The sequence below is a fragment of the Beta vulgaris genome, chromosome 8, assembly GCF_026745355.1.
Source record: "Beta vulgaris subsp. vulgaris cultivar EL10 chromosome 8, EL10.2, whole genome shotgun sequence".
In the NCBI taxonomy this organism is placed as follows: domain Eukaryota; kingdom Viridiplantae; phylum Streptophyta; class Magnoliopsida; order Caryophyllales; family Amaranthaceae; genus Beta; species Beta vulgaris.
Genome location: NC_079209.1, coordinates 13,511,188 through 13,535,251, shown reverse-complemented (window position 1 = coordinate 13,535,251; position 24,064 = coordinate 13,511,188). Strand labels below are relative to the sequence as shown.

Genomic DNA, 24,064 nt, shown 5'->3' with positions numbered 1-24,064 from the left:
GATGGGTTGTTTTGTCATGTGTGCGTGTATATGGACTATCGCAAATAAGTGTTTAAATAGTGTAGACTGTTAATAATCCTTTTTTATCATTATTTTGGGACTTGAGTTTCTATTTTGTAATTAGCATGTTATTGTAGACTTGAGAACTCTTTAGAAATAGATGTAGCTACTTGTATGGAATGGAGTTCTTAGTTTTCCAATATCTATACTCTATTTTGCCTTCAAAATTTTACATAATGAGTTTAGTTTTTCAAATTTCAATCACGAGAAAACAGTTTGGATCTAATTTGGGAAAAAAATTATATATAATTTGGAGTGAACTAGATTGAATTTAGACTCAATAAAAATATTTTGGACTAGATCGGATTGGACTTTAAAAAAGGTTTGGATCGGTTTAGACTTAATTATTCAAGTCCAAAAAAACTGACTGGATCTGGATTTAGCAAATAATCCACTAGAGATGGTAGTTGGCCGTGCCCACTTGGATAATTTTCCATGCTTTCGTATCGAGTCTTAGCCATGCATGACCCATTAGTTTTTTACGGTGCCATTCCAGATCAGGTATCAGCTCGAGCATGATCTCGCTCGTTGTCTTCACGTGCTTCGTGTGCCATTCCGTATTCAGTATTCTTTGATAAGAATTTACAGAAACAATGGCAATATTTCACAAAAAAAGAATACTAAATAAGAAGAAATTATAAGGAAACCCTTCTTAGTATATAGCTTACTGAATTCAGATTTCACTATATATGTATATATATAAGAACACAATGAAACAAATCAACACTCCAGAAGCAAACGTATTTGATAATGCAAGCACCAAGGGGATTTAACAGAGAACATACATGTCACAAAACAATATGAGAGTAATCGAGTATTAATAAGATCCTTTATAGACGAAATGAATCTTTCAAGCAGCAGCTTTAAGCTTCTTTGCAATGGTGGCAAAGTATTTTCCCTGGTGGAAAGCTTGCTCTAGTTCAAGCTCAGAAGGTTGTCTTGAACCGTCACCAGCAAAAGTCCCTGCTCCATAAGGCGATCCTCCTTTGATTTTCTCCATCTCAAACATGCCAGCTCCAAAGGTGTAGCCGATGGGCACAAAGATCATTCCATGGTGGGTGAGTTGGGTGATGGCTGTCAAGCTGCATGCATCCATACATTAGAGCAAGCTCAGTATAAAATGAATCATTCAAGCATGGAAAATATACCAATCACAAAGGCAGATCCAGAAACTTTTTCACTCCCGTCTCTTGTGGAATCTATCATCTATGCGATGTCTTTTAGGGGTTCTTCCAAAGAAAAAATAAGGTTATAATTTATTTACTTCATATGATTTAAGATCATTTTCTGACCTTCCAAAAATTCACTCTCTTTTAGACTCCGTTTGGTAGGGCATAAAACATTTTCAATGTAAAATAATTTTCATGGAAAATAATTTACAATGGAAAACACAATTTCAAAATTAGTTTTCCGTTGTTTGGTTCCATGTAAGAAAAATAATGAAAATGAAAGAAATATGAAAAGGAAAGTTAGGAGGTGGGAAAGGAGTGTGTAAGAGAGATAATGAAAACAGTTTTCCCTCATTTTGAAGGGAAAATAGTTTTCCATCATTAGGAGTATAATTTTACTCCAAGGGAAAATGGTTTTACACTCCTTTGCCAACCAAACAATGTAAAACTGAAAATAGAGTAAAACAATTTTCCAGGAAAACGTTTTACGCCCTACCAAACGGAGCCTTATTGTTTATAATATACTTAAGCAATTGCATCTACTTGCAAAATGCAAATTTCTCTCCTTTTTTTTTACTCAAGTTCTCCAATGTACGCATAGCTGCATCAAAGTCCTAAATCTTGCCAAGAGAGTTATAATTATGTATAAATTTGGGACACAAGAAAGCAGAAAACTTCAAGAAAATATGAACTCACGGGGTAGTCTCTTGCCCACCACCTTGCGATCCTGTACTGTAAAAGATGCCTGCAGGTTTGCCTGCAAGTTGTTGTGTTCTCCAGAGTCCCCCAGTAGCATCCATAAATGCTTTAAATTGAGCAGCCATCATGCCAAATCTAGTGGGGAAGCCAAAAAGAAACCCATCTGCCTCAGCAAGCTCATTAGGTGTGATGATTGGGACATCAGTCTTCGGGGGTGCACTCATCTTTGCAAGCACATCATCATGCAATGTTTCGGGAACCTTCATAGATAATTAAGAGGTTATAATCACATTAAGCCTCGTTATTCTCTATCATTTATATACAATGTAATGAAGTAATTGAGGATATAAACTCCAAGTAGTTTATTTCATAAGAAGCTATTTTTAAACAACACCTGCCAGAGTTTTGCTTCAACTCCTTCAACAGATGCAGCTCCTTTTAGTATCTCCTCTGCTAGCTTTTCAACATGTCCGTACATTGAATAGTAACTGTGCAGTACTTAATTGCATCAATTTTCACAAAAAAAAAAAAAAAAAACAGAGTTGATTGTAACATGTGTAACTTCTCAGTCAATAAAGTCACAAGAAACAAAAACATTTTCAAGAAAATCTTGCAAATCTACAAACTTATCAGTCCCTGATAAGTTTATATGAAAGACAATTCACAATTGTATAAACGCCAGGAAGTTTGATGGGGTGGGAGGATATTGCTTAGAAGGAATCAAAGCCCTTCATAAAAGAAAAAATCGATAAGCACCCTAACGCCTATAAAACAAATTATAGATAATTCAATTATATTACTCCCTCTATCCCAAAACAACATATACACTACCAAGAGGATGTCCCCTTTCAAAGTATGCTTATTATATCCGGCTCTAATAAGTTTTCGGTCTCTACTTTTTATCTAAAGTTGGGCCCTACACCCACCCGACCACTTATTTCTCTCTTCTTTTTAACTGCCTTTAAACTCCAAGCCATTTTCCAATGTATACTTCAATATGGCGATAAAGGGAGTAGAAGGAAATTGATGGATTACGACATAGGGATCACACCAACAGTGTAATGTTAGGCACATGCAGCCATTGGAGGAGAAGCCCATAACACCAGGAAGTGATGTACAAGCCCTAAAAACTGGGAAAAGTAAGGGATGAGTGCACAGGCATAATCATTCACCCCCAATACTAGTAAAAGGAAATTATGTCACGTCCAGCTGAAGATGGCATTGAATTTAAAGGTGCAAGTGTGCAAGGTAGAAATCATATTTGGCTGTTTGACACACAATTGCTGCAACCATACAAGCAGCTTTCACCCAGCTAGATTTCACAATATTCGACAGAAAGTCAAAATATTTGACAAATGATTTTCACTTCTCTTGGCAAATTCATACTAAATCAGATGTTTACACATGATGTAGAAACTAAAAGAAGTTCATTTTCCAGTCTAACATCATCATGACACAGCACTAACTCCTATCTACATTATGAGAAAGTAATCCGGTCTTCCTAAGCTTTAGTTATATAATCATTCAGATGAAGAATATAAAACTAGATTCCTAAGATAAGTGCATGTAATTAAAGGAGGATAAACGTATAACAAATTCTAGAGACACTGGTCCACAAAGGGGTAAAGTCAAAAGGTACCAAAAGGAAGATAACAACAGCCACCTTTGTAACAGACAATGCATCTTCATCACCATGCCTCCAAAAGCTACTTTCTCTAACCAATTCACATTATTTATGCAACTTATCAATTGCTTTCAATCAAGGGAAACGTAAAATAAACACCTAAGTGCCAAAAATGGACGAAACTTGTAATAGACATGAACTTGTAATTTTGGGTAAGCCAAAGAAGTTAAAGATGCAGCCATAACGCAACAATAAAACGCGTCACATAAGACCATATCTAACCCTGAAGATCTACATCAGCGGATAATCCAGGACCCCAAGTTCAACACAGAGTCAGGTTAAGGTAGATAAGTTCTCATAATCTTCCAATTAACAATATGAACAGACACAAATAAAAACAATAGAAATATGCTATATCCTTTTCCACAGAGTTTGAGTAACATACTAACACAGATATTTCTATTGCTCCAATTAAGTTAGTACGTTGAGTAATAATAATAGAGTTATTCCATACTTATCCTCCAGTTTGAGTGACAAAATGTAGACTATAAAGAGGATACTCTTACACTTGGAAGTTGATATTAAGATCATTCAACAAAATCATGCATTTCTTAAGCATAGTTGCCGTAATAGAAGCGAATTGGAACAACATAAATACATAATACGTACAGCAAATAAGCTCAATCACGGATATTTTCAATAACCCCGTATCAAATTGATCATTTCCAATATAAACAATACTTGGCAACAAAAGAAAAAACAAAACCCATAAACTAAATTTCATTTATGATACTTCACAATAAAAGAACATAAAATTAACCAAGAAACTAACAATTAATCAATAGTGAACTACCCATAAGAGGCTATCCCAGAAATTCAAACGGGTAATTTCTAGAAAACAGTTCCAATTATGATCATACTAATTCATAACCCAATCACAAAACCCATATGAGCAATATTTATATAATTGTCAATTTGATTCTTTTTAAGGGATTAATTAATAGAGAGAGAGACAAAAAGAGGGGAACTTACACGATGTAAATTTTGGTGGACATTTTCAGAAGAGTGAACACTCTTGGTTGCTTCTGCTATTACTGTGTGTAGTTGTAATTGTTGAGGCGAATGATTAAAATGTTGGGGGTAGAAGCTATGTTTATATAGTGTTTTAAGTACAGTAGTACTGATTAATACCGATTTGTCGCTCTTCAGAAGGGCTCCAATTTAGGAAGATTACCTACTTCTTTAGCAGCCTTTTCAGACGTATCTACTTACGCGTCCTACTTATTATGGCATATTGCCATTCAATACCAGGGGAACAAAGGGTGAGGAATGATGCATCTATCTAACTGATATGCTATTTAATAGATATAGAAAAATTAAAAAAATTATTAATGTTGTGAAAAATATATAATAGAGAGGATGTACTAGTAAAAATTAGTCTTTTCTGCACGCTACGGGTGCAGTGACATTTTAGTCATAATTATTTTTACTCGATATTAAAATAAATGAAAAATAAAAGTATGAAAGTACGTATCGACGTTCACCTTCAGTTGGTGAGTAAGGAGTGTTTAAATACTTACAAATATTATCTAAAAATATTTTTAGGGAAAATTTGACATAAATAATCCCAACTTTCAGCTGTCTTCTCAAGATAATCCCAACTTTGGATTATTCCACAATAATCCTAACTTCGAGAGAATCTTCTCAAAATAAACCAAAGTATCACTTTTCTATCCTACACTAATCCGTTTTAGGTCTATAATATATAGAAAATTAATAGTTCAGATTTTTTTGAGAAGCTACTCTCTGAAGTTAGGATTATTCTAAAATAATCCAAAGTTGTGAATGTTTTTAAAAGACTAGTGAATGTTGGGATTATTCATGTCCAAAAAACTGAATTTTTTTTGGAGTTTGTATTTATGATTAATTTTGTATATGAGTTGTCTTTGTAATGAGAATGACATATTTTTTTATTGTCTGTAGCATTAATTTTTGGTAAATTCTTGATTACTAATTTTTTTATTTGATTGAATCTTTTTTATTGGCAAGTTTATGTGATTGACAATTATATGAGTTGGTTGGATTTAATAGAGATTTGGTTGAATTTTTTCCGGTAAGTTTATGCGTATAATGGTTTTATATTGTGGAGGGGTGAAAATGTAAATTCACAGAGAGACACCATTGCTTCCCTTTGGCTTATATAATAGAGATATATCAGTAGAGTGTATTATATACAAATGAGCAAATTCACTTCTTGCAATGACGACATTTATAGGCAAAAATTTCACTGTGTACATCTGCACAAGTTCAACAGTTGCAGCGAATGGGAGAATACTTTCCCAACATGCATTAATGCATGTTGGTGAAAGGCTATTTCGGTGGACTTCAATGTTATCTCAACATTGAATTTCACATTTTCAGTGTTATCTCAACACTTTCCCTTTAATGTGCACCAATAACTTATAATAGACGTTGTCTTATTAAGAACCTCGTTAGGAAAAACCCAGTGGAAAAATTTTATAACTATAAAGAGTACAACTACTATGTATCCTTATATGATTAAAGTTAATTATCTCATTAAAAACGTTGTAAGGAAAAAACCAAGTGGGATAAAAACCTCATCAAAAGAAAAAAATAGTGCAGCGCATATAATACTTCCCATGAATCTAGCATATATCACACTTGGTCCGACGCCACAGATCTTGACACAAATATGGGAGACATGATCTTCGTCGGTTAAGGACATAATGCAGATTTTGTGCTATTTGCATCGGATATTACTCTACGTCTGACGCACATGTTGTTTTGCCAGCACCATACAACAGGCATGTTGTGCGTTGCCATTTGCGTCGTACTCTAAGCTATGTGCGACGCATATGATTTGCCATTTGCGTCGAACATAGAGGTGATCATGGGCCGGGTCGGGCCAGGTTCGGGCAGGGCCGCAGCCAAAACAAATTTCCCATTGGTCGGACCGAATTTTTGTGTCCAAAGCCTGCTATTTCGGGCCGAATTTTTGTGTCTAAAGCCTACTATTTCGGGCCTAAATTAGCGGGCTTTTGCGGGCTAAAACGGGCGGGCCAAAAAATAGACTAAAAAGTCGAATTTTGGTTTGCCCAAAGCCAAAAAAAATACGGGCGGGTCGGCCCAGGCCTGGCTCGCGGGCCAAAAAATTCTGCCCAGAATCAGGCCCAAAAACGGGTCGGGCCCAAATGATCACCTCTAGTCGAACATAGCTCAGAGTACGACGCAAATGACGCACTCAGCTTCGTCATTAGAAGTTTTATCAACAACCTGATACTGCTAATAGCCTAACAAAATAGATCTAGAAATTCAAAAAACAGAGGCAACATAAACAACATGCATTTTGTGCTATTTAAGTCAAAATTGTATTACAAACTATGGAAATTATACAAATATATATTGATAATAGATCCAAACCAGTATCATAAATTTACAATGGGAAAAAAAATAAGAAGTGGTGTTTTTACAACACTAATTACAAAAAAATACAAAAGAGAAAATTACAGAAAATAAAACAGAGAAAATTATAGAAAATAAAACAGAAAAAATTACAAAATTTTTATATTGAATTTTCACATCTTACAAGTTATAAGTTGAAAAATTGAAAAATTCAAAAACTTAGATATAATTATTCAAATTTCAACACTTACATGAACAAAGAATAAAAACACCAATTCTAGCAAATTTAAATCTGGAAAAAAAAATCTTTGTCGCAAGTCTTCGGTGGAGAATGAAATTGGAACAAACAAACGGCGATGGCTTCTTATTGGTGCTTCAAAAACGAGCGAACGAACAAGAGGTTGAAGAAGGGTTCGTCTTCGATGGAAAATCTCTCTGTCGTAACTACTGGAAAATGAATGGTTCTTTGGTGAAAATTATGATAAAATACAAAACAGCGAGTCTGGAGTGTGGGCGTATGTGAGGTTGTGAGTGAAATTTTTTGGGGAAAGGAGAAGAAGGGGAGGGAGAGCGAAGAAAGGGAGGAAGTGAGCGGCGTGAGAGAGGGTATTGGGAGTCTTAGGTTAGAAAAAGCCAGAAGTTAAAAAGATTAGTGGGTCAATCTACGTCGGATGGGCCCGTATGGTCCAACGCAGATCCCCTAATATAAGACTTTTTGTCTCACGTAATACAGCATCCGACCCAAATCCGCTTGTTCCACTAGGGGAAAAAAGCCTATCCGATGCGGTCAAAATCGGGCTTTCTGATGTGGTTTTGGTCCGCATTGGATAGGCTCGCAGCAGCTAACTAATTTTTTCTGATGCGGTCCAAAACATTCGTCCTCAAAATAACTTGAAAATCATCGAAACACGTACATGGGAAGTAGTAAAGCAAAACTTGAGCAAATCATGCAAATATGCACCTAAATGCTCTAATATGAACTAGAAATGCAACCTACATGCACCTAAACTCTATATAAAACAATAACATCAAACTCTCCAAGATATACCTTTGCTTGTTCTCAAGCAAAGCACAAAATAAATATGAATAAAATTGCTTAACCCCTCAGATAAGAAGTTCAGGTTCCAACATTTTCAAACTCAAAATCCTTCAATCAAGCAAAATTCAAGTTCAGTTACTGAGATCACCCTGACCACCAATCACCTAAAGAAACCATCAAATATAGTTGTCCTACATAACATACAAATCTTGAAAAAGTGCTCACTGAGGTGTCACTCCTTTTAATTTTGTGGCAGTAATAATATGTGCCCGAGTACTTACCAACCCAACCATAATAGCCCCTCCCACTCACACTCTCAGGTGTCTTAGCAAGGTATAATATTGCTCATCCTAGTCAAGTCGACTCAAATAACAAACTTACTCTTTAACTTTGGCAAATTGACTCCATATTAATCCAGAAAACAATCAAATACGTGCTCAAGAGGTCTTTCTCACGGTTGTAATTAGGCTCGGGTAAAGGTAAGGAAATTATTTAGGGAATGTGGTGGAAAAGCCAAGAAAGGGAAGCATAAAACAGTAGTAACAAGACTAGATGTGGCCAAACCAACTCCCATGACCTCAACAACATGACTAAGATAATAACCAACTTTGAAATCTCCCGAACCAACCAATACTTGTCTCTTTCATCATAATTTCCAACACTTTTGAAATTTAATGAGTGAAAATCATAGAAATTTTTCAGATTTTTCACTATCATTTTTCTTTTTCTTTTTTCTTTTTCTTTCTTTTCTTTGCATCAACATAGACATTATTTCCAAGCAACCCACAAATCACCCACACATCATAGTATCAACCTAACGAATTGCTCCCCCAAGCTATGCTCGGGACAATAATCATTGTATAAAGGCTCAAGGTGTGTAATGTGGCTTAATATAAAAATAAAAAGTCATTAGGCTCAGCAGAGCTAGAAGGGAAATTTATTTTATTTATCAACTCTGAGGCTTAAAATTGAACAAAAGAACGCCTCTATCACAACAAATGTATAAAGTCACCAAAAATCAACGAGTACATTGCCAAAAACAAGATTAGAATGATATGAGAAACTAAAACACAAGAATAGATTAGATATGGATGTAAACCCATATGCAACAATGAATCCTCACAGTATAACCAGTTCAAGTATGCAGTCAAAGTATAGGCGTTATCTTCAAAATTTACTCAAGATTAAGGCAGTCAGAGATCACATCACAACATCACAATCACAAATGCTCAACTATTGAGCATAGTGAGTTAAATCATTTTTTTAGAGCACAATATAAGGCACAGGGAAGCAATTAGCAATCAATTCAATCCATATTCAACTCGTATTTTTGGTATATTTTTAGCATTTTTTTCTTTTTTTTTGTGATTTTTCACTTTTTTTGAAAGCAATTAAGTTAACTAGAGTAATATAGAAAGCAGTGAAATGTAAAAGAAAAGCAATAATTACATAAATCCTCCCCCAAGCTGAACTTGGCAATGGCCTCATTGCAACAAGGGGAAGGAAAGGTACATGGGCATCAGTTGTCCATCAACCTGCATCTAGCAGTTTCGTCACTTCTGGTTGTACCAACCCTTGCAACCTGCATTGGACAGAAATGCTAGGGTGGTGGCCCTCATCTAGATGAATTCGGTGCTCATTAAAGTCAGGGCTTAATCCTATCAGGTCATCAGTGCTATATCCAATTTTCTTTTTGTGAGTCTTGAAGGCTGTTAGAACATGTTCTTCACCTACAATAGACTCTAAGACAAGCACATCATTTAAAGTATCACGGGAGGGGGAATGAGGCATGCAGCCATGGATCAATTCATCTATAACATCAACACTATAGCATGATTCCTCTAACATTGGGCTCTTAGGGGCATTGATTAGGCTAAAAATAACCTTATCATCCCGAACAGTTAGTGTCAGTTTCCCACTTTTAACATCTATTATTGCTCTAGCAGTGTGGAGGGAAGGTTCACCCGAGGATAATGGGTGTTTGGGTATCTTCTGCCAAATCTAATACAACAAAGTCCACAAGGATAAAGAATTTACCTACACTAACAGGAACATGCTCTAATATACCTAGGGGATAATTCACAGAACGGTCAGCCAGGCCATTTGCAGAGGGAAAAATTTATAGTAACAGGGCTAACTATGTACGTTTCGCCATTTTCAATCCTAACTAAAGATTATTTATGAGTAGTCCCATCTTTGAGGTATGTTTTATGAAAACGATCCTAGTTGGCTGGTTACCTATACAACGTATTAATTTTCTTTAAAATGATTTTTCTTCTTCTTTTTTTCTCTCTCCTCCCTCCTCCCTCTCGTACCGCCCCTCTACCTCCCCTTCTCCATCCCCCTCATGCATCATCGTTTTACCTAAACCACCACCATAACCACCACCACCCGTGAAATTCGTCAAAGCACCAACCCAAACACCCACGAAATTCTCTCAAACACCCAGAAAGTTCAATCCACCATGTGAAAAACCTTATTTTCTCTCTATCTCAGATTCTTCATCAGGTGAATCTCATTGATATATGGCTGCCGTTTGGGTGGTGGGAGGGTAGACTTTCAGGTTAGGTGGTTGTTTCGTGAATGATGTTTGGATTAGTTTCGAGTGGGCTAAGGTGGTTTTTGGGTTTCCAGGGTGGTACTTCAGGTGATTCCTGTGTTTTTAGGATCGTAGTTCGGGTGGTTTAAGGTTTTTGGGGGTGGTTATGGGGGTTAGGTACAATAGTTTCGGGGATGGGTATGTAGGAGAGGTGTCGTGTGGGTATGTGTGGTGGCGCTTGTCGGTAGTGTAAGTGTTAGTGAGCTGGCATTGGTGGCAGTTGGTTGGTAGTCCATCCCCATGTCCTTAAGTGATACTCTACTTCAATTTCAGGAGCGTGAAAAGAAAATGAAGAAGAAAATTTTACTAACAATTTATGTTTTTCACATCTCAATGTGGGGATGGACTATCAAACCACAAAAAGTTATTTGTAGCTCAGCCAGGTTGTTCAAAGTCTTTTTTTACAGGAGAAAAGAGAGTCGGTTGAGGGTAGGCCGAAGGGTTGGGGGTTTATGTTGTTGCTTAGTGGTGGTGGGTCTGGGGGAGGAATGGCAGGTTTGGGGTTGGGGAGGGGTTGTTGAAGGGGTGGAAGGTTTGGGTGGGCGTGGCAGTTGGGGTAGGAGTTTTAAGGGTGGTGGATGGTAGGGATGGATGCCCACCAGAGGAGAGAGAAAATGGAAGTTGAGGAAAAAAATTGAAAATTCATTTTTACGTGTTGTACCAGGTCATTAACCTATTGGGAACAAATTTAGTAAAAAAAAATGCATAGTTGGGACTGCTGAGAAATAATCATTAGTTAGGACTAAAAATGCCGGAACGTCCATAGTTGGGACGGTTCATGTCAATATTTAATTTCCAGAGTAATACCTGCAGATTCTGTACCACCTCCAAAATCTTACTATACTAGTGGTCAAGCTTCTTCTTGAGCATCGATTTGGGAATGGTAGTTTGATCACTAGAGTCGCAGTTTTCTTCTCAGTCACCTTCGTAGTCTTGTCTACAGCTTCTTGCTTTTCTTGAGGTTAATCATCCTCAAGCACTTATTACTGCACTCCACTTCGAAGGGTAATAGCATTGGCAATGTCCCTTGGTTACATTGGTCTCAAAGGCAATGACCCAAATGGATAACTAGCAGAAGAACTACCAGTTGAGCTATTTCTGACTCCAATATCTTATTATGTGTCCCTTGTAGCTTGTTCTGAGCATGCGGGTTCTCAAATTGAGACCTAGTATCTGCTTGAAAGGAAATGATACCTTTTTGCATCTGTAACATGAGATTTTTGAGTCCAACAATAGCTGGCTCTAAAGGAGATGTCCTATGATGCTATCGATACCGATTTCTCTGAAATCCTGGAGGAGCTTATGGTTGTGAGTGATACTGCTGAAACTAGGGTTTTATTATGGAATGTTTTTGTTGCTGAGGGTGTGGATATTGTTGTTGTGCGGATTTAACACATTATTGATCCTATATGAGAGATTTGGATGATCTCGCATCCCAGGATTGTATGTATTGGAGTAGGAATCGAACTAGGGCTTGTCTTGTGAATCTAATGCATGCACTGTCTCACTAGAAGGTGAGAGAGCGGGATATTCTTGAGAGTTGTGCCCAGCTATCCCACCAGCGTCACATATGAAAGCATTATAACTAGAAACACTAGCCATTGCGTTAACACTCGTGTGAGGTGAGGAATAGTTACCTAGCTTCAAAGAATCGATCTTCAGGTTTAGAGCAGATAGTTGTCCGGACAATAAAGAAATGGCCTCAATATCATGTTTGCCTCTCTTTTTCATAGAAGAACAAATAATTGACGCCTGATTAGAAGCAAGTTTATCTATAAGTTCATACCCTTCATCTATGACCTTATCCATGAAGAACCCACCGGAAGCTCCATTGATTACGCGTCTCATATCTACAACAACTCTAGTGTAGAAAATCTGACACAAATGCCACTTGTCAAAACCATGATGAGGACAAAGGCGCTGCAGATCCTTGAATCTTTCCCAAGCTTCATATAATGACTCTCCAGGATCTTGGGTGAAAGTCACTATCTCATAATACATAGCCAAATAGAATTATTTTCATCTCCGCAGCAGAAACACCATCTTGTTTCTGAGTAGCACCACATTGTGAAAATCGTTGCGGATGCTAGTTTGGGTCTTCAGAAGGTAACCAAATAAATTGATTATTTTGAACCATGTTCATCACATGAGATTTGGTTTCAAAATTTGCTACAGCTGTTGTAGCCTAAAAATCAACGGCTATAAGTAGGACACGTGGCTTTATCATGGCCCTACACGTGGCACTTTATTGCTGTGGTAAAGTAAATGGTCCATAAAAGTGCATGGTCTAAAGTACACCTTTCTGAATAAAGAGAGGTGTACTAGCCCTCCTTCTGGCCCAATCTGTACGTAGGCCCAGCATTTACCACGGGGATCTTTATAGAATAAATGATGTGTATTGTCCAATCAATGATCGCCACGTGTCATATAACTATTAATCATCCTCCCAAATTAGGGTAACCTTAGGGTACAACAATTACTCCAAACACTATAAATAATCCTCGAAATCAGGAGAAAGGTACGTTTTTCAGAGCAGTGTACTGTTATTCAGCCATAAATTCTCTCTCTCTATACTTTCTCTCTCTAAGAGTTTCCTTTTCTATTCCTGATACCTGACTTAAGTTTCGAAGGGGGAAATACCACTCAAACCTCCAGGGTGGGTCGCTTTTTGCAGGTCCCAAAGCGGAGCTCGGGTTCGGATTTTGAGTCCAGGTTTTGTTGCATAAGTATCTTATTATCCTACTGTTAGGGATAGTAGAATTGATTTACGAGTTTAGCACTGCGTAACATTTAGCGCCGTCTGTGGGGAGACGCAACAATGACTGATTGTTATTCATCCAATGTTGCTAGGAATTGAAGTTTTGAGATACGAATGGAGGATACGGTGGATGATGAAAAGCCACCAAGAGGGAGAGATAGGCCCCATGTTGTTGTTCGTCTCTCTGGACGGAGCAGGAAGCCTGTCATTCAAGAAAATCCTGAGCGTCGTCCAGTGACAGATGCCCATCTAGAAACTGTCTTGAATGACTTCCAGACCAGGATGGCAGCTATCATGCAAGAGCAAATCAAGAACAACATGTTGTTTTTCCCAGTCAATCCAGACCCGACTGCTATAGCTCCACCTAGGGGACAGTCTCAAGAGGGTCGTCCAGGGACAAGCAGGCCTCCTCAGCAGGAAGTGTCCAGGCGGGTGTCGAAAGGAAAGCAGCCATCGGTCAGTGAGCCACCGAGAAAAATGGATTAGAAGTCGGTGGTCCGTCCAGGAGATAATATACCTCCCAGTGGTCATAAAATGGAGACGGATGCTAGGGAGTATCGGAGGCCAAGAAGGCAGCCGCTCTTCAGTGCTCAGCGCCAGGTTCCACACCAAATATGAGAGATCCTCCATTAAGATTACCATTTAGATTTGAAAGAAGAAGTCAAAGACCTTTGGCTGTCCAGCCAAGGCAAGAGAAAACTGTGTTACAATCTATGGTTTATAGGCGTCCAGGCCTAGCTAACACCTCATCTAATCCCGTGTTAAGGGTATATCGTCGAGAGCACATACACATCGAGGGACCTTCCGCGACACTCAAGATTAACTGGTTGACCCCATTTTCGGCCAAAATCATGGAATCTCCCCCGTTCCCAAAGTTTAAGCTACCGACGATAGAACCTTTTGACGGAACTACTGATCCGTACGATCATCTATCGGCATACAAGCATCAGATGTATGTTCAGGCGGTTGATGATGCTACCTGGTGCAAGAATTTTCCAGCTACTTTGAAAGGAGTAGCACCAAAGTGGTTCAATAACCTTCCTCCTAATTCAGTGAATAATTTAAAAGAGCTTAGTATTTTGTTCACTATTTATTCTGTGGCAAATCGACAGGAACAAAAGACTAGCATGCATTTGGGGAAGATCATCCTAGAACCAAAGGAAGCTTTAAGATGTTTTGTGAAGAGATTTAACGTAGAAGCATTGCAAATTTAGGATCTGAATGCAGGAGTGGTTTTTGACGCCTTCATCAGGGGTCTAAGGCCATGAAGTTTCAAATTTCATCTGGTAAAAAAGAAGATCACCACTCTGACCGAAGCCCTTCGGGAGGAGGCGGAGGCATTTATCCATGCTACAAAAGTATGCGCAGAAGCAAAACATCCGAAAACAAAAAAAATTACAGAGACAGTGCAGCCAAAGAAGAGCATCCCCAAGAAAGCTGAAACTTGGGCGTTGACTTTAATGACAACCTCATCCAAGAGAAGCAAAAGAGGTGAACCAGCAGGATCGGTGGAACCTATAGAATTCAGCAAAGATCAATATTCCATTTTTATGGAGATAAAAGATCAGCATGAATTAAAGGCGCCGGCTGAAATGAAGACTCCCTACATAAATAGGGATAAAAGCAAATATTGCCACTTTCATAAAGATTGTGGTCATGAAACAAATGAATGCAAGCACCTGAAGAGGGCTTTGGAAGAATTAGCTAATAAGGGGAAGATCACCTCATATCTACCTCAAGCAGAAAGAAAATTTCAAAAGCGAGATAATCGTCAGAACCGAAGAAAAGAAGATGAAAGCACTAACGAAGATGTAGTGCTTGTTATATCTTGAGGTTTTGCATCAGGAGGTCCAACCAATCAGGGACATAAGAATTACCTAAGGGAAATCGGCCAGATCATGCTTGCCAATCAGGCAGAGTTTGACCCTTTCCCTAAGGTAGTCGTTAGTGAGTTGGATCGCGGGAAGATAAGAACCCCCCATGACGAGCCGTTGGTTGTTGAAGTGAAAATTGCAAATCTCAGAGTGAGAAGGATTTTGATTGATACGGGGAGTTCAATCGATATCATCAGTGCATACTATTTGTCAAGACTAAAATTCAATGAGAATGACTTGGTCCCAGACCGCCATCCCATCATTGGGTTCGGAGGAGGAATAATCCACCCTATGGGAACTGTCACCTTGCCCGTCAGGGGTAGTAGACAAGGAGGCCTCCAGGACATTGTTTGCTAAGTTCTTAGTAGTATGAGATTTGATGGCTTACAACGTCATTCTCGGGCGACCCACCTTGAACCACATCAAAGTTGTTATTGTTACTCACTTAATGTTAATGAAGTTTGAGTGTGATGGAGGGAAGATTGGATCTCTATATGGAGATCAGCAAGCAGCAAGAGAATGATACCTCACCACACTAAAACCTTCATCATGGAAGGGAGAAAAATTAGAACAACCAAAGGCAATAGATATTGAGGCGGTCGAGATTGTGAAGGGCCAGATAAGCGAGTTGAAGAATGAAGTAAATAGAATCAGGCGAAGGCCCCCCAAATGAGTAAACTGTCCACTCTTGCCGAGCAAAAGAGGAAGTGCATGGCCATCAAAGAAGAAAAGGCTTCGTTAGAAGGAGCAGCCGGAGCCAGTAGAAGTACCAGCAGAGATCTGATTGGATGAAAGACGTTCGAAGAGGACGCTGAAAGTTGGGCCTGTTCTAAATCCTAAGATCAAAGACGAATTGATCAAGCTGTTAAAAGAATTTGAAGATGTTTTTGCATATGCTGTAGAAGAAATGTCAAGAATTGATCCCGAACTTGTTCTTCATAAGCTAAACATAGATCCTAATCAAAAGCCAATCCGGCAGAAGAAGAGGCACCTAGGTCCGACCAGAAATCAAGTTGTCGATCAAGAAGTGCAGAAGCTGTTAAAATCAAAATTTATCTGGGATACTTATTATCCGGATTGGATAGCTAATGTAATCATGGTTCCTAAGCCGAATGGAACCCGAAGGATGTGTGTGGACTACACTGATCTAAATAAGGCTTGTCCAAAGGACAACTTTTCTCTACCAAAAATAGATCGGTTAGTCGATTCCACGACTAGACATGCACTATTAAACTTCATGGATGCTTATTCTGGGTCTCATCAAATTCCTATGTGGCCAGAAGATCAAGACAAGACTTCATTCATTATTGAGAAAGGGCTCTATGGTTGGTTGAGGATGCCATTCGGCCTTCGCAATGCGCCAACTACCTTCCAGCGGGTAGTAAACACTGTCTTCCAGCCTCAAATGGGACGGAACATGGAGGCTTATATTGATGACATGATCGTCAAAAGCCAGAAGGATCTGGATCATATTGAGGATCTTCGAGAAACATTCCTGTCACTTAGAAAATTCAAACTGAAGTTGAATCCTCAGAAATGCGTGTTTGGAGTGGTGATCGGAAAGTTCTTGGGATTCCAGGTCGACCAGAGAGGAATTGAAGCAAACCCTGATAAGATTCAGGCAATTCTAAACATGACATCATCGTCCAAAGTCAAGGAAGTGCAACGTCTGACGGGGTGCTTGGCAGCCCTAGGACGTTTTCTTTCTAAATATGGGGATAAATGTCATCACTTCTTCGCAGCGGTAAAAAAGAAAGCAAGGTTTGAGTGGACAGAAGAGGCTGAGTAAGCCTTGCAGCATGTAAAAGAACACCTTCGGCAACTGCCTCGCTTGGTCAGTCCGACCGAGGGGGGAGAAACTGTTTATGTACTTGGTAGTCTCACCTCATGCGATGAGCGCTGTTCTCCAAGCTGGAAGGGAGTCGGTGCAGGTCCCCATCTACTTCATAAGTCATGTGCTAAAAGATGCATAATGCAGATACTCGCTGGTGGAGAAATTCGGCCTAGCACTGCTCATGGCCAATCGAAAATGAGACCGTACTTTCTGGCTCATAGCATCCTGGTCTACACTGACCAGCCCCTAAAACAAGTATTGCATAAGATGGACGCCTCTAGAAGAATGCTAAAATGGGCAGTAGAGCTGAACATGTTTGACTTAGCATTTGAGCCCAGAACAGCTATCAAAGTGCAAGCCTAGGCTGATTTCATTGTAGAGCTTACTCGGCCTATAATTGAACTCGTCCAAGATCCAGCTGGTGGCAGAAGGCATTAGACGCTGGTGGTTGATGGGTCGTCAACCGCCAATGGTTGTGGGGGTGGGATAATTTTCCAATCACAAGAAATGGACAAATTTGAGTATGCACTCAGATTTAAATTCCAGGCGTCAAACAACGAAGCAGAATATAAAGCGTTGTTAGCCGGTATCAAAATGTGCAAAGCAGCTGGAGCCTTGGAGATTGAGGCAAAAATCGATTCCCTGTTGGTCGCCAGCCAAGTCAATCGAGACTTCGAGTGTAAAGAGGCCTCTATGGAATAATACATGAAGTTAATTCAAGAAGAAATAAAAACTTGAAACGGTTTGTGCTCGACCAGGTTCTAAGGTCGAAGAATCATCAGGCTGACGCTCTCTCAAAACTGGCCAGTTCGGCCAAAGGGGACGTGCCGCGAACTGCGTTTTGGGAGGTAAAGCTGGCAAAGAGTATTGATCAAGAGCAAGTTTTGTTCCTCAGCCGAGGATATGTCTGGATGGATCCTATCCTTGAATTCAAGAAGACTGGACGCCTACCATCACATCCCTTGGAAGTTAAGTATATGAAGGCAAGGGACAAGTAGTTCGAGCTTTGGGATGAGGCCCTGTATAAAAAAGCATTCAACCGGCCACTATTGAAGTGCATTACCAGGGAAGACGGGTTGGATGTCTGAAAAGAGTTACATGAAGGAGCTTGCGCCTCTCACATTGGGGGAAGATCATTAAGGGAGAAGGCATTAAGGATAGGGTATTATTGGCTCACCTTAAAAGAAGACGCCCTAGTCTATGCTAAGAAATGCGATAGCTGTCAGAGGCATGGTAACATGCATCAAAAGTCGTCCAATTATCTGACCCCAATTATGTTTCCCCTTCCCTTCGCCAAATGGGGGATGGATATCTTGGGGCCATTTCATGAGGCTGTCGGGCAGAAAAAATTCGTGTTAGTAGTAGTGGACTACTTCACTAAATGGGACAAAGCTGAGGCAATGAGAGGGATCATCACTAATGATGTAAAAAGCTTTATCTAGAAGAACATCATTACAAGATTTAGTATGCCTCAGTCGATTGTCTTCGACAATGGACCGCAGTTTGAGATGTCTAAGCTCAAGGAATGGTTGGCCGAGCAGTACATTAAAGGCCAATTTGCTGCCGTTGCTCATCCTCAAGCAAACAGGAAAGTAGAGTCATTTAACAAAATTCTCTCGAACGACATAAAGAAAAAGCTAGACGATGCAAAAGGTTATGGGTAGAAGAGCTCCAGTTAGTTCTTTGGTCAATCAGAAATACGGACAAGAACTCGACTGGAGAGACTCCATTTATGCTCGTCTGCGGATCAGAAGCAGTCCTTCCCATTAACATAGAAGAACCCACTCTACGAGTCATGCTATTTTCAGAGGAAGCCAACTGGGCTGCTCTTCGCACGGCTTTGGATCAAGTTCTTGAAGTCAGGGGAAATGCTCTATTAAGAATGCAGCTGTATAAGCTATGAATGGCTCGCGAGTTTAACAAGAGGGTGGCCAGACGGTCATTGAAGGTGGGGGATCTTGTCCTAAGGAAAATGGAATCAATTAGTCGTGCCAAAGAAATGGGCAAGCTCACGCTGAATTAGGAAGGACCTTACAAGATTACTCGAGAGGTTCAAAATGGTACCTTCCGTCTGGAGGGTATGGATGGTCGTCCTATTCCTCGGACGTGCGTGGAACTCGGACACTTTGAAAAAATACTACATCTGATGTAATTTGAAAGTTGTAGCTTCCTGCTAACAAAGTGCCAGGGCACATTAATGAAAAAGTAGAAATGTATACATTTATCTTGGCTCTCAGCCAAGCAAAATTCATATAATACAAATCTGCTTTCGCTCTATGATTGTCTCTTTACTTGTTATGTCTTACTATTTGATTAGGGGCATCTTATCACCAGCCAAAACGGTGGTCTAGAACAAAATCATAAATAAAGAGCAGCAAAACAAAAATACTTCTATTAGGATATCGGCCAAACATATTATAAATCACTAAGGTTTAAACATGACGAAAGCCATCAATTGATAAACTTATAAAGTTAACATCAATTTTCTAAACGAAGACGGCCGGAATTAAGAAACCTTAGTAAAGGGGTCTTACTTTCCGTCAAAGGGCCACTCACAGTAATAACCACCTTAGTAAAGGAATAAGTTATTACAAACAGAAACCAGGACGGATTGCCAATATCCTAAAGTATTCTACCTTGCAAAGTATGTCATTATCAAGCATGGTCGTTCTCCTTCTCAAAACGAAGAATTTGCCCAACCCTCTTCGTCCAAGAAGGGGGGGAGATAACCAATACATAGTGAATACACTAAAGCAAGTAGAAAATCGTCCAGAATCAAGTGTCAAGAAATGACCTAGGTGTGCAGACGAGCAAGCCCTTATGCAAGTTTTGACGAGTAACTCTGGAACTTGGTGTTCAAATAATGCTTGGATCAATTCGTCCATGATTGGAACGTCCAGACTTTAGGCCGAATAACTTTGGCACTTGGTGCTCAAATAATGTTTGGATTAGTTCGTCCATGATTAGAACGTCCAAATTTTAGGCCGAATAACTTTGGCACTTGGTGCTCAAATAACGTTTGGATTGAATTCATCCATTGTTAAACAGTTAAAGTTATAATTCTCTTCGTCCAGGACAATTCGTCCGTGATTATTCAGAGTTAGCCAAGATGGTGTAAGACTTAATGAGAAATTTGAAAGTTTGAAAACAAGAGGGAATGATTGAAATAAGAGATTCTATTATAAAAAATGACTAAAGAAGATACCAATCTAGGCTAAAAAAGAAAGAAAAATTACGCCTAAGTACAAAAAAGGCCTGCGGCCAAGATCTAACGAAAATAGAGCTAAGCGTTCTGCTCAGGAGGGAGGTTGGTGTCGTTGGTGTGAGCCTCTGAGTCGGTCGCTTCCTCCTCTTCTTCGTCGTCCGAAGACTCTTGAAAAATCGGAAGCTCCTCCCTGGCCAGAGTGGCTTTGTCAAGGCTTTCTTGAAAGTTTAGACGACGTTCGTATCTAGGAACGTCGTCAGCCTCGGCCAGCATTTCGAATGCCTTCACAGCCCAGGACTTTGAAGTTTCTATAACTTCGTGAAGAGCCCCCTTGGCAGAGTTGAAGGTTTCCGCGACCTCCTGCTTCAGCTCGTGGTTCTTCGCCTGGAGATAGCAATTTTCTCTCCGGAGCTCAACGGCCGTCAAGAGGGCGGTGTTCCTTTCGACCTTGAGAGCCAGCTCAAGGGCATCCTTCTCGTCAGAAGCTCCGTTAGCCAGACGAGATATTTTTTATTGGCCGACTCAAGCTCGGACGAACGCCTCTCCCAGGCCTCTCTCGACTGGCGATGCAGAATTTCCTGCTCGGCCATGGCGAATTGAGCCTTGTCCCCAGCGGATGAAGCATCCAGGACGAGTTGCTTATTTTCATTCCTGAGCAACCTTGCCTAGTCCTTTGTTATTATGCTGCGAGTAAAAAGCGGAAAAAGGCAAGGTCAAAACATGTCAGGACGATCAAAAAAGGAAACCAAATTGACAAGTATTAAAGAAGAACGGCAAAGAAACAAAAGTTATATCTCGGCATCTAGTTGAGACATGTAGCCTACATGTCGAGATGCAGCACCTCTCAAGCCTTTAATATAAGGCCCGGGAAAGCATTTGAAGAGCTCCAGCTTGAGCTTCTCACGGTCGGCCGAAGTTATCCTCGCAGATGCGGCCGAGGAGTCATCGTCCGACAATATCGTAGAAACATTAGGAGCTACTTCAGCTGCCTCTTTGCCTTTATCTGAAAGAGGAGAGTCGTCAGTATTTCGGACGGGTATAACCACGGCCAGTCTGTTGGACGGACTCATTGGACGCCCGCCCACGCCCAAAGACCTAACTACGTTAGAATAATAGGACTCACCAGAAGATCGAGAGGCCGATCTATAAGCTGGAGGCATCTGCCATACTAGCCCCGCTACCGGCCCGGAGTAAGCCGAGCCGTCCTTAGCCGCGTCCGGCTGAGGAGTTTGCTCTTCAGCCTCTTCGGTCTCGTCCAAGATAACAACTGCGTCCGGTTGTTCAGTGGTAGTAGGGGGTGCCAAACCCCTTTCGCCAATATAGGGGACCATGGCCGTCTCCTCCGTCGGAGGAGGAATTTCGATCTTCGGCAGAGAAGGCCGATAAACCTTCTTCTTTTTGGCCGTAAAGCCCTTGGATTTTTTAGTAGGAGGGCCATCTGCTATCGCGGCCGGTCTCTTTTTTGTGGCCGCTTATTCTGCCAGTGCTTTGGACGTTGGGGCATTTTTCTGAAAAAAGACAAGTAAAAAATGTAAGTGTCAAAAGAAGAAAGACTCGTCCTTGAAGAGCGGCAAGACCTTTTAAAAGATAGATCGTCCAGAAACCAAATAAAACGATGGTTCCTGGATGAGGTATTGACAAAGGATAAGATCGTCATTGAATTTCTTGGCCGCCTTTCGAGCTGGATAGGGATTCGGCGAAATGAATTAAAGGAATTCTCTGGACGATCCCTAACTAAGGAAGAAAGCTGGCGATAGGGAGCTTGGCCGCCTTTCGAGTTGGACAGGGATTCATCCAGATGAGTTAAAGGAACTCTCTGGACGACCCCTAGCCAAGGGAGAAAACCGACCATAGGGAGCATGGCCACTTTTCCCTAACGAGCCTCATGTGCTGAAAGGGACCGGCTTGAGGTTTCTTGGATGCCTTACGATCTAGAGAAGGGTTCGTCCAAAGAAGATGTTAGCTGGCAAAAAAAAAAAGGAAAAAAGAAATTTATTACCAAAGTGTCCGTCCTTTTTTCTGAATTGGACTTGTTGTACTCCTTCCATAGCGAGCTGGTGAATTTAGACATGCTTATATCCCCTAGCCAAGACTTTTTTTTGACGGCTTTGGCTGCAGCTGAAAAAGAAAAGCACTGCGGTTAAGATACAGTCATTAGACGAAGCTACTTACTTAGCAAAATTAGAGCAAACATACCTCTATCCCCGGCCTGCCGCAAGCCTGCGGCAACCAGAAAATTCTCATTATAAAAGATCTCCTTAAAAGGAATCCAGCTGGAAGGACCCTTGAAGGACGAGTTTTTTGGGGTAGAGTACTCCGCAATACGTAAGTACTCCATCCTTTCTTCGGCTGAGTAATCCTTCAGCTCTAGGAATGATGTCATTCGTCTAGTGTTAGTTGGGGCTCGGCGGAAATAGCGGCAGTGTCTGTCTATGGCTTCAGTAGGAGCTTGGACGAATAAAAACTCTGCCTTCCAAGCGTAAATTTTGGACTTTTTATCCCAAGACGTCAGGAAGCCATGACGATTGCAAATACCGAACCAAGCTCCATCTATTGTTTTAGTGGAACCTTAGATACATAATGTATCTGAGTAAAGGCAGCCAAAGAGGGATTAACTCCCTTTAACTCACAGACGGCCAGAAATGCTAGGATGTTCTGCCATGAGTTAGGAGCCATTTGATTGTGGCCGATGTTGTAATGATGAAGAAGGCGGCTTATGAATGGATGCAAAGGAAATCGTAACCCTCCCGGCCAGGAAGAACAAAGGAATACACCGGCATAGGTATGGCCGAGGAAAAATGTTTAAGGTCTGCACCTACCCGTCCAAGCAAACTATTGTCAGCTAAGATGAACCTAGGGTCGGACAAAGGACCTAGGCGGCGTCTAATTCCAGAAGAAATAGTAGAAGGTTCGTCCGAAATGTTGGACGGGTTTAGTGAAGTTTCTACCTCGTTGGCCTCGTCCACCGTCATACCTTATTCGGACGAGCTGGCCTCCGAAGGTCTCTCATTGATTCTTTCCTCCTGGACGTTTTTAGGAGAAAGGGTTATGTTCGCTGGTTGGGCGCTTTGAACTTCGCGCTCCTCCTTAGTAGGGATTCGGCCTGTTGATGCCTCCATTTCTGAGCTGGAGGCTGGGAAATTTACCCCCCGTCTAATGCGAGTTGTTTGCTTGACGCGCCAAGATTACCCTGCACAGGTAAAGATTGGGTCGTCTGACTTTTTTGTCCATGTCTATGAAAAAAATGCATGTCCGGCCAGAATAGGCCCAACTCTAGAATGTGCCGAAGAAAAAAGGCTCTCTGTTCTAGGGTTAAGACCAACCCTTAAGCGGCTGGGATTGTTCGATGAAGAGAACGAATCCATTTTTTCTTAAAAAGAGTGAAAAAGAAGAACGCAAATTAAGAACTACAAGAAGAAGGAGATACGTGTTTGAATTACTTGGACGGATTGAGGAAACTTAACGAGATCTGGGACGAAGGCTCTTCCTCTCTCTAAAGTTTAGTGAAAAATTGAGTAGAGTCTCTCTCTCTAAAAAAATTCTCTCAAAGATGTGAAAGTGATTTCAGAAAGGACAAGGGGTCATATTTATAGGGAGTTAAAAATGACCTCCCCCTCCGGTCAAATTACCGTTGCACTTCAAAAACCCTTGAGGGTTGACCTGTTGAGACCGGCAAAATGGCGCCTATTTCATCTTGAAAAAGATAGGGCAGTTCTCGTCGATTAAAAGAGAACTTCAACCGTCTGGGTGCCTAAATGGTAAAAATCCTCTTTTAAGGGG

At 40.4% G+C, this 24,064-nt stretch overlaps 1 protein-coding gene and 1 pseudogene across 1 annotated transcript; one reads left to right on the top strand and one right to left on the bottom strand.

Annotated features, from left to right (window-relative positions):
* Window positions 1-695: 695 nt before the first annotated feature.
* Window positions 696-4,886, bottom strand: LOC104883023 (probable NAD(P)H dehydrogenase (quinone) FQR1-like 1). The gene is made up of 4 exons (XM_010667463.4): window positions 4,585-4,886; window positions 2,323-2,416; window positions 1,926-2,188; window positions 696-1,142 (listed from the first exon to the last, which is right to left on the bottom strand). Exons 1-4 carry the CDS (start codon window positions 4,605-4,607, stop codon window positions 911-913), a joined length of 612 nt encoding a protein of 203 aa, XP_010665765.1. The 5' UTR covers window positions 4,608-4,886; the 3' UTR covers window positions 696-910.
* A 7,624-nt stretch (window positions 4,887-12,510) lies between these two features.
* On the top strand, window positions 12,511-12,610 carry LOC125493001 (small nucleolar RNA R71; annotated as a pseudogene).
* Window positions 12,611-24,064: the final 11,454 nt, after the last annotated feature.

Bases quoted from the DNA above. Each gene is read 5' to 3' on its own strand.
- LOC104883023 (XM_010667463.4), bottom strand. From the start codon at position 4,607: ATGTCCACCAAAATTTACATCGT. The intron at 2,189-2,322 runs GTGTTGTTTAAA...TTATCTATGAAG, and splicing joins TTGAAGCAAAACTCTGGCAG to GTTCCCGAAACATTGCATGA. The intron at 1,143-1,925 runs GTGAGTTCATAT...GGATGCATGCAG, and splicing joins GGTGGGCAAGAGACTACCCC to CTTGACAGCCATCACCCAAC.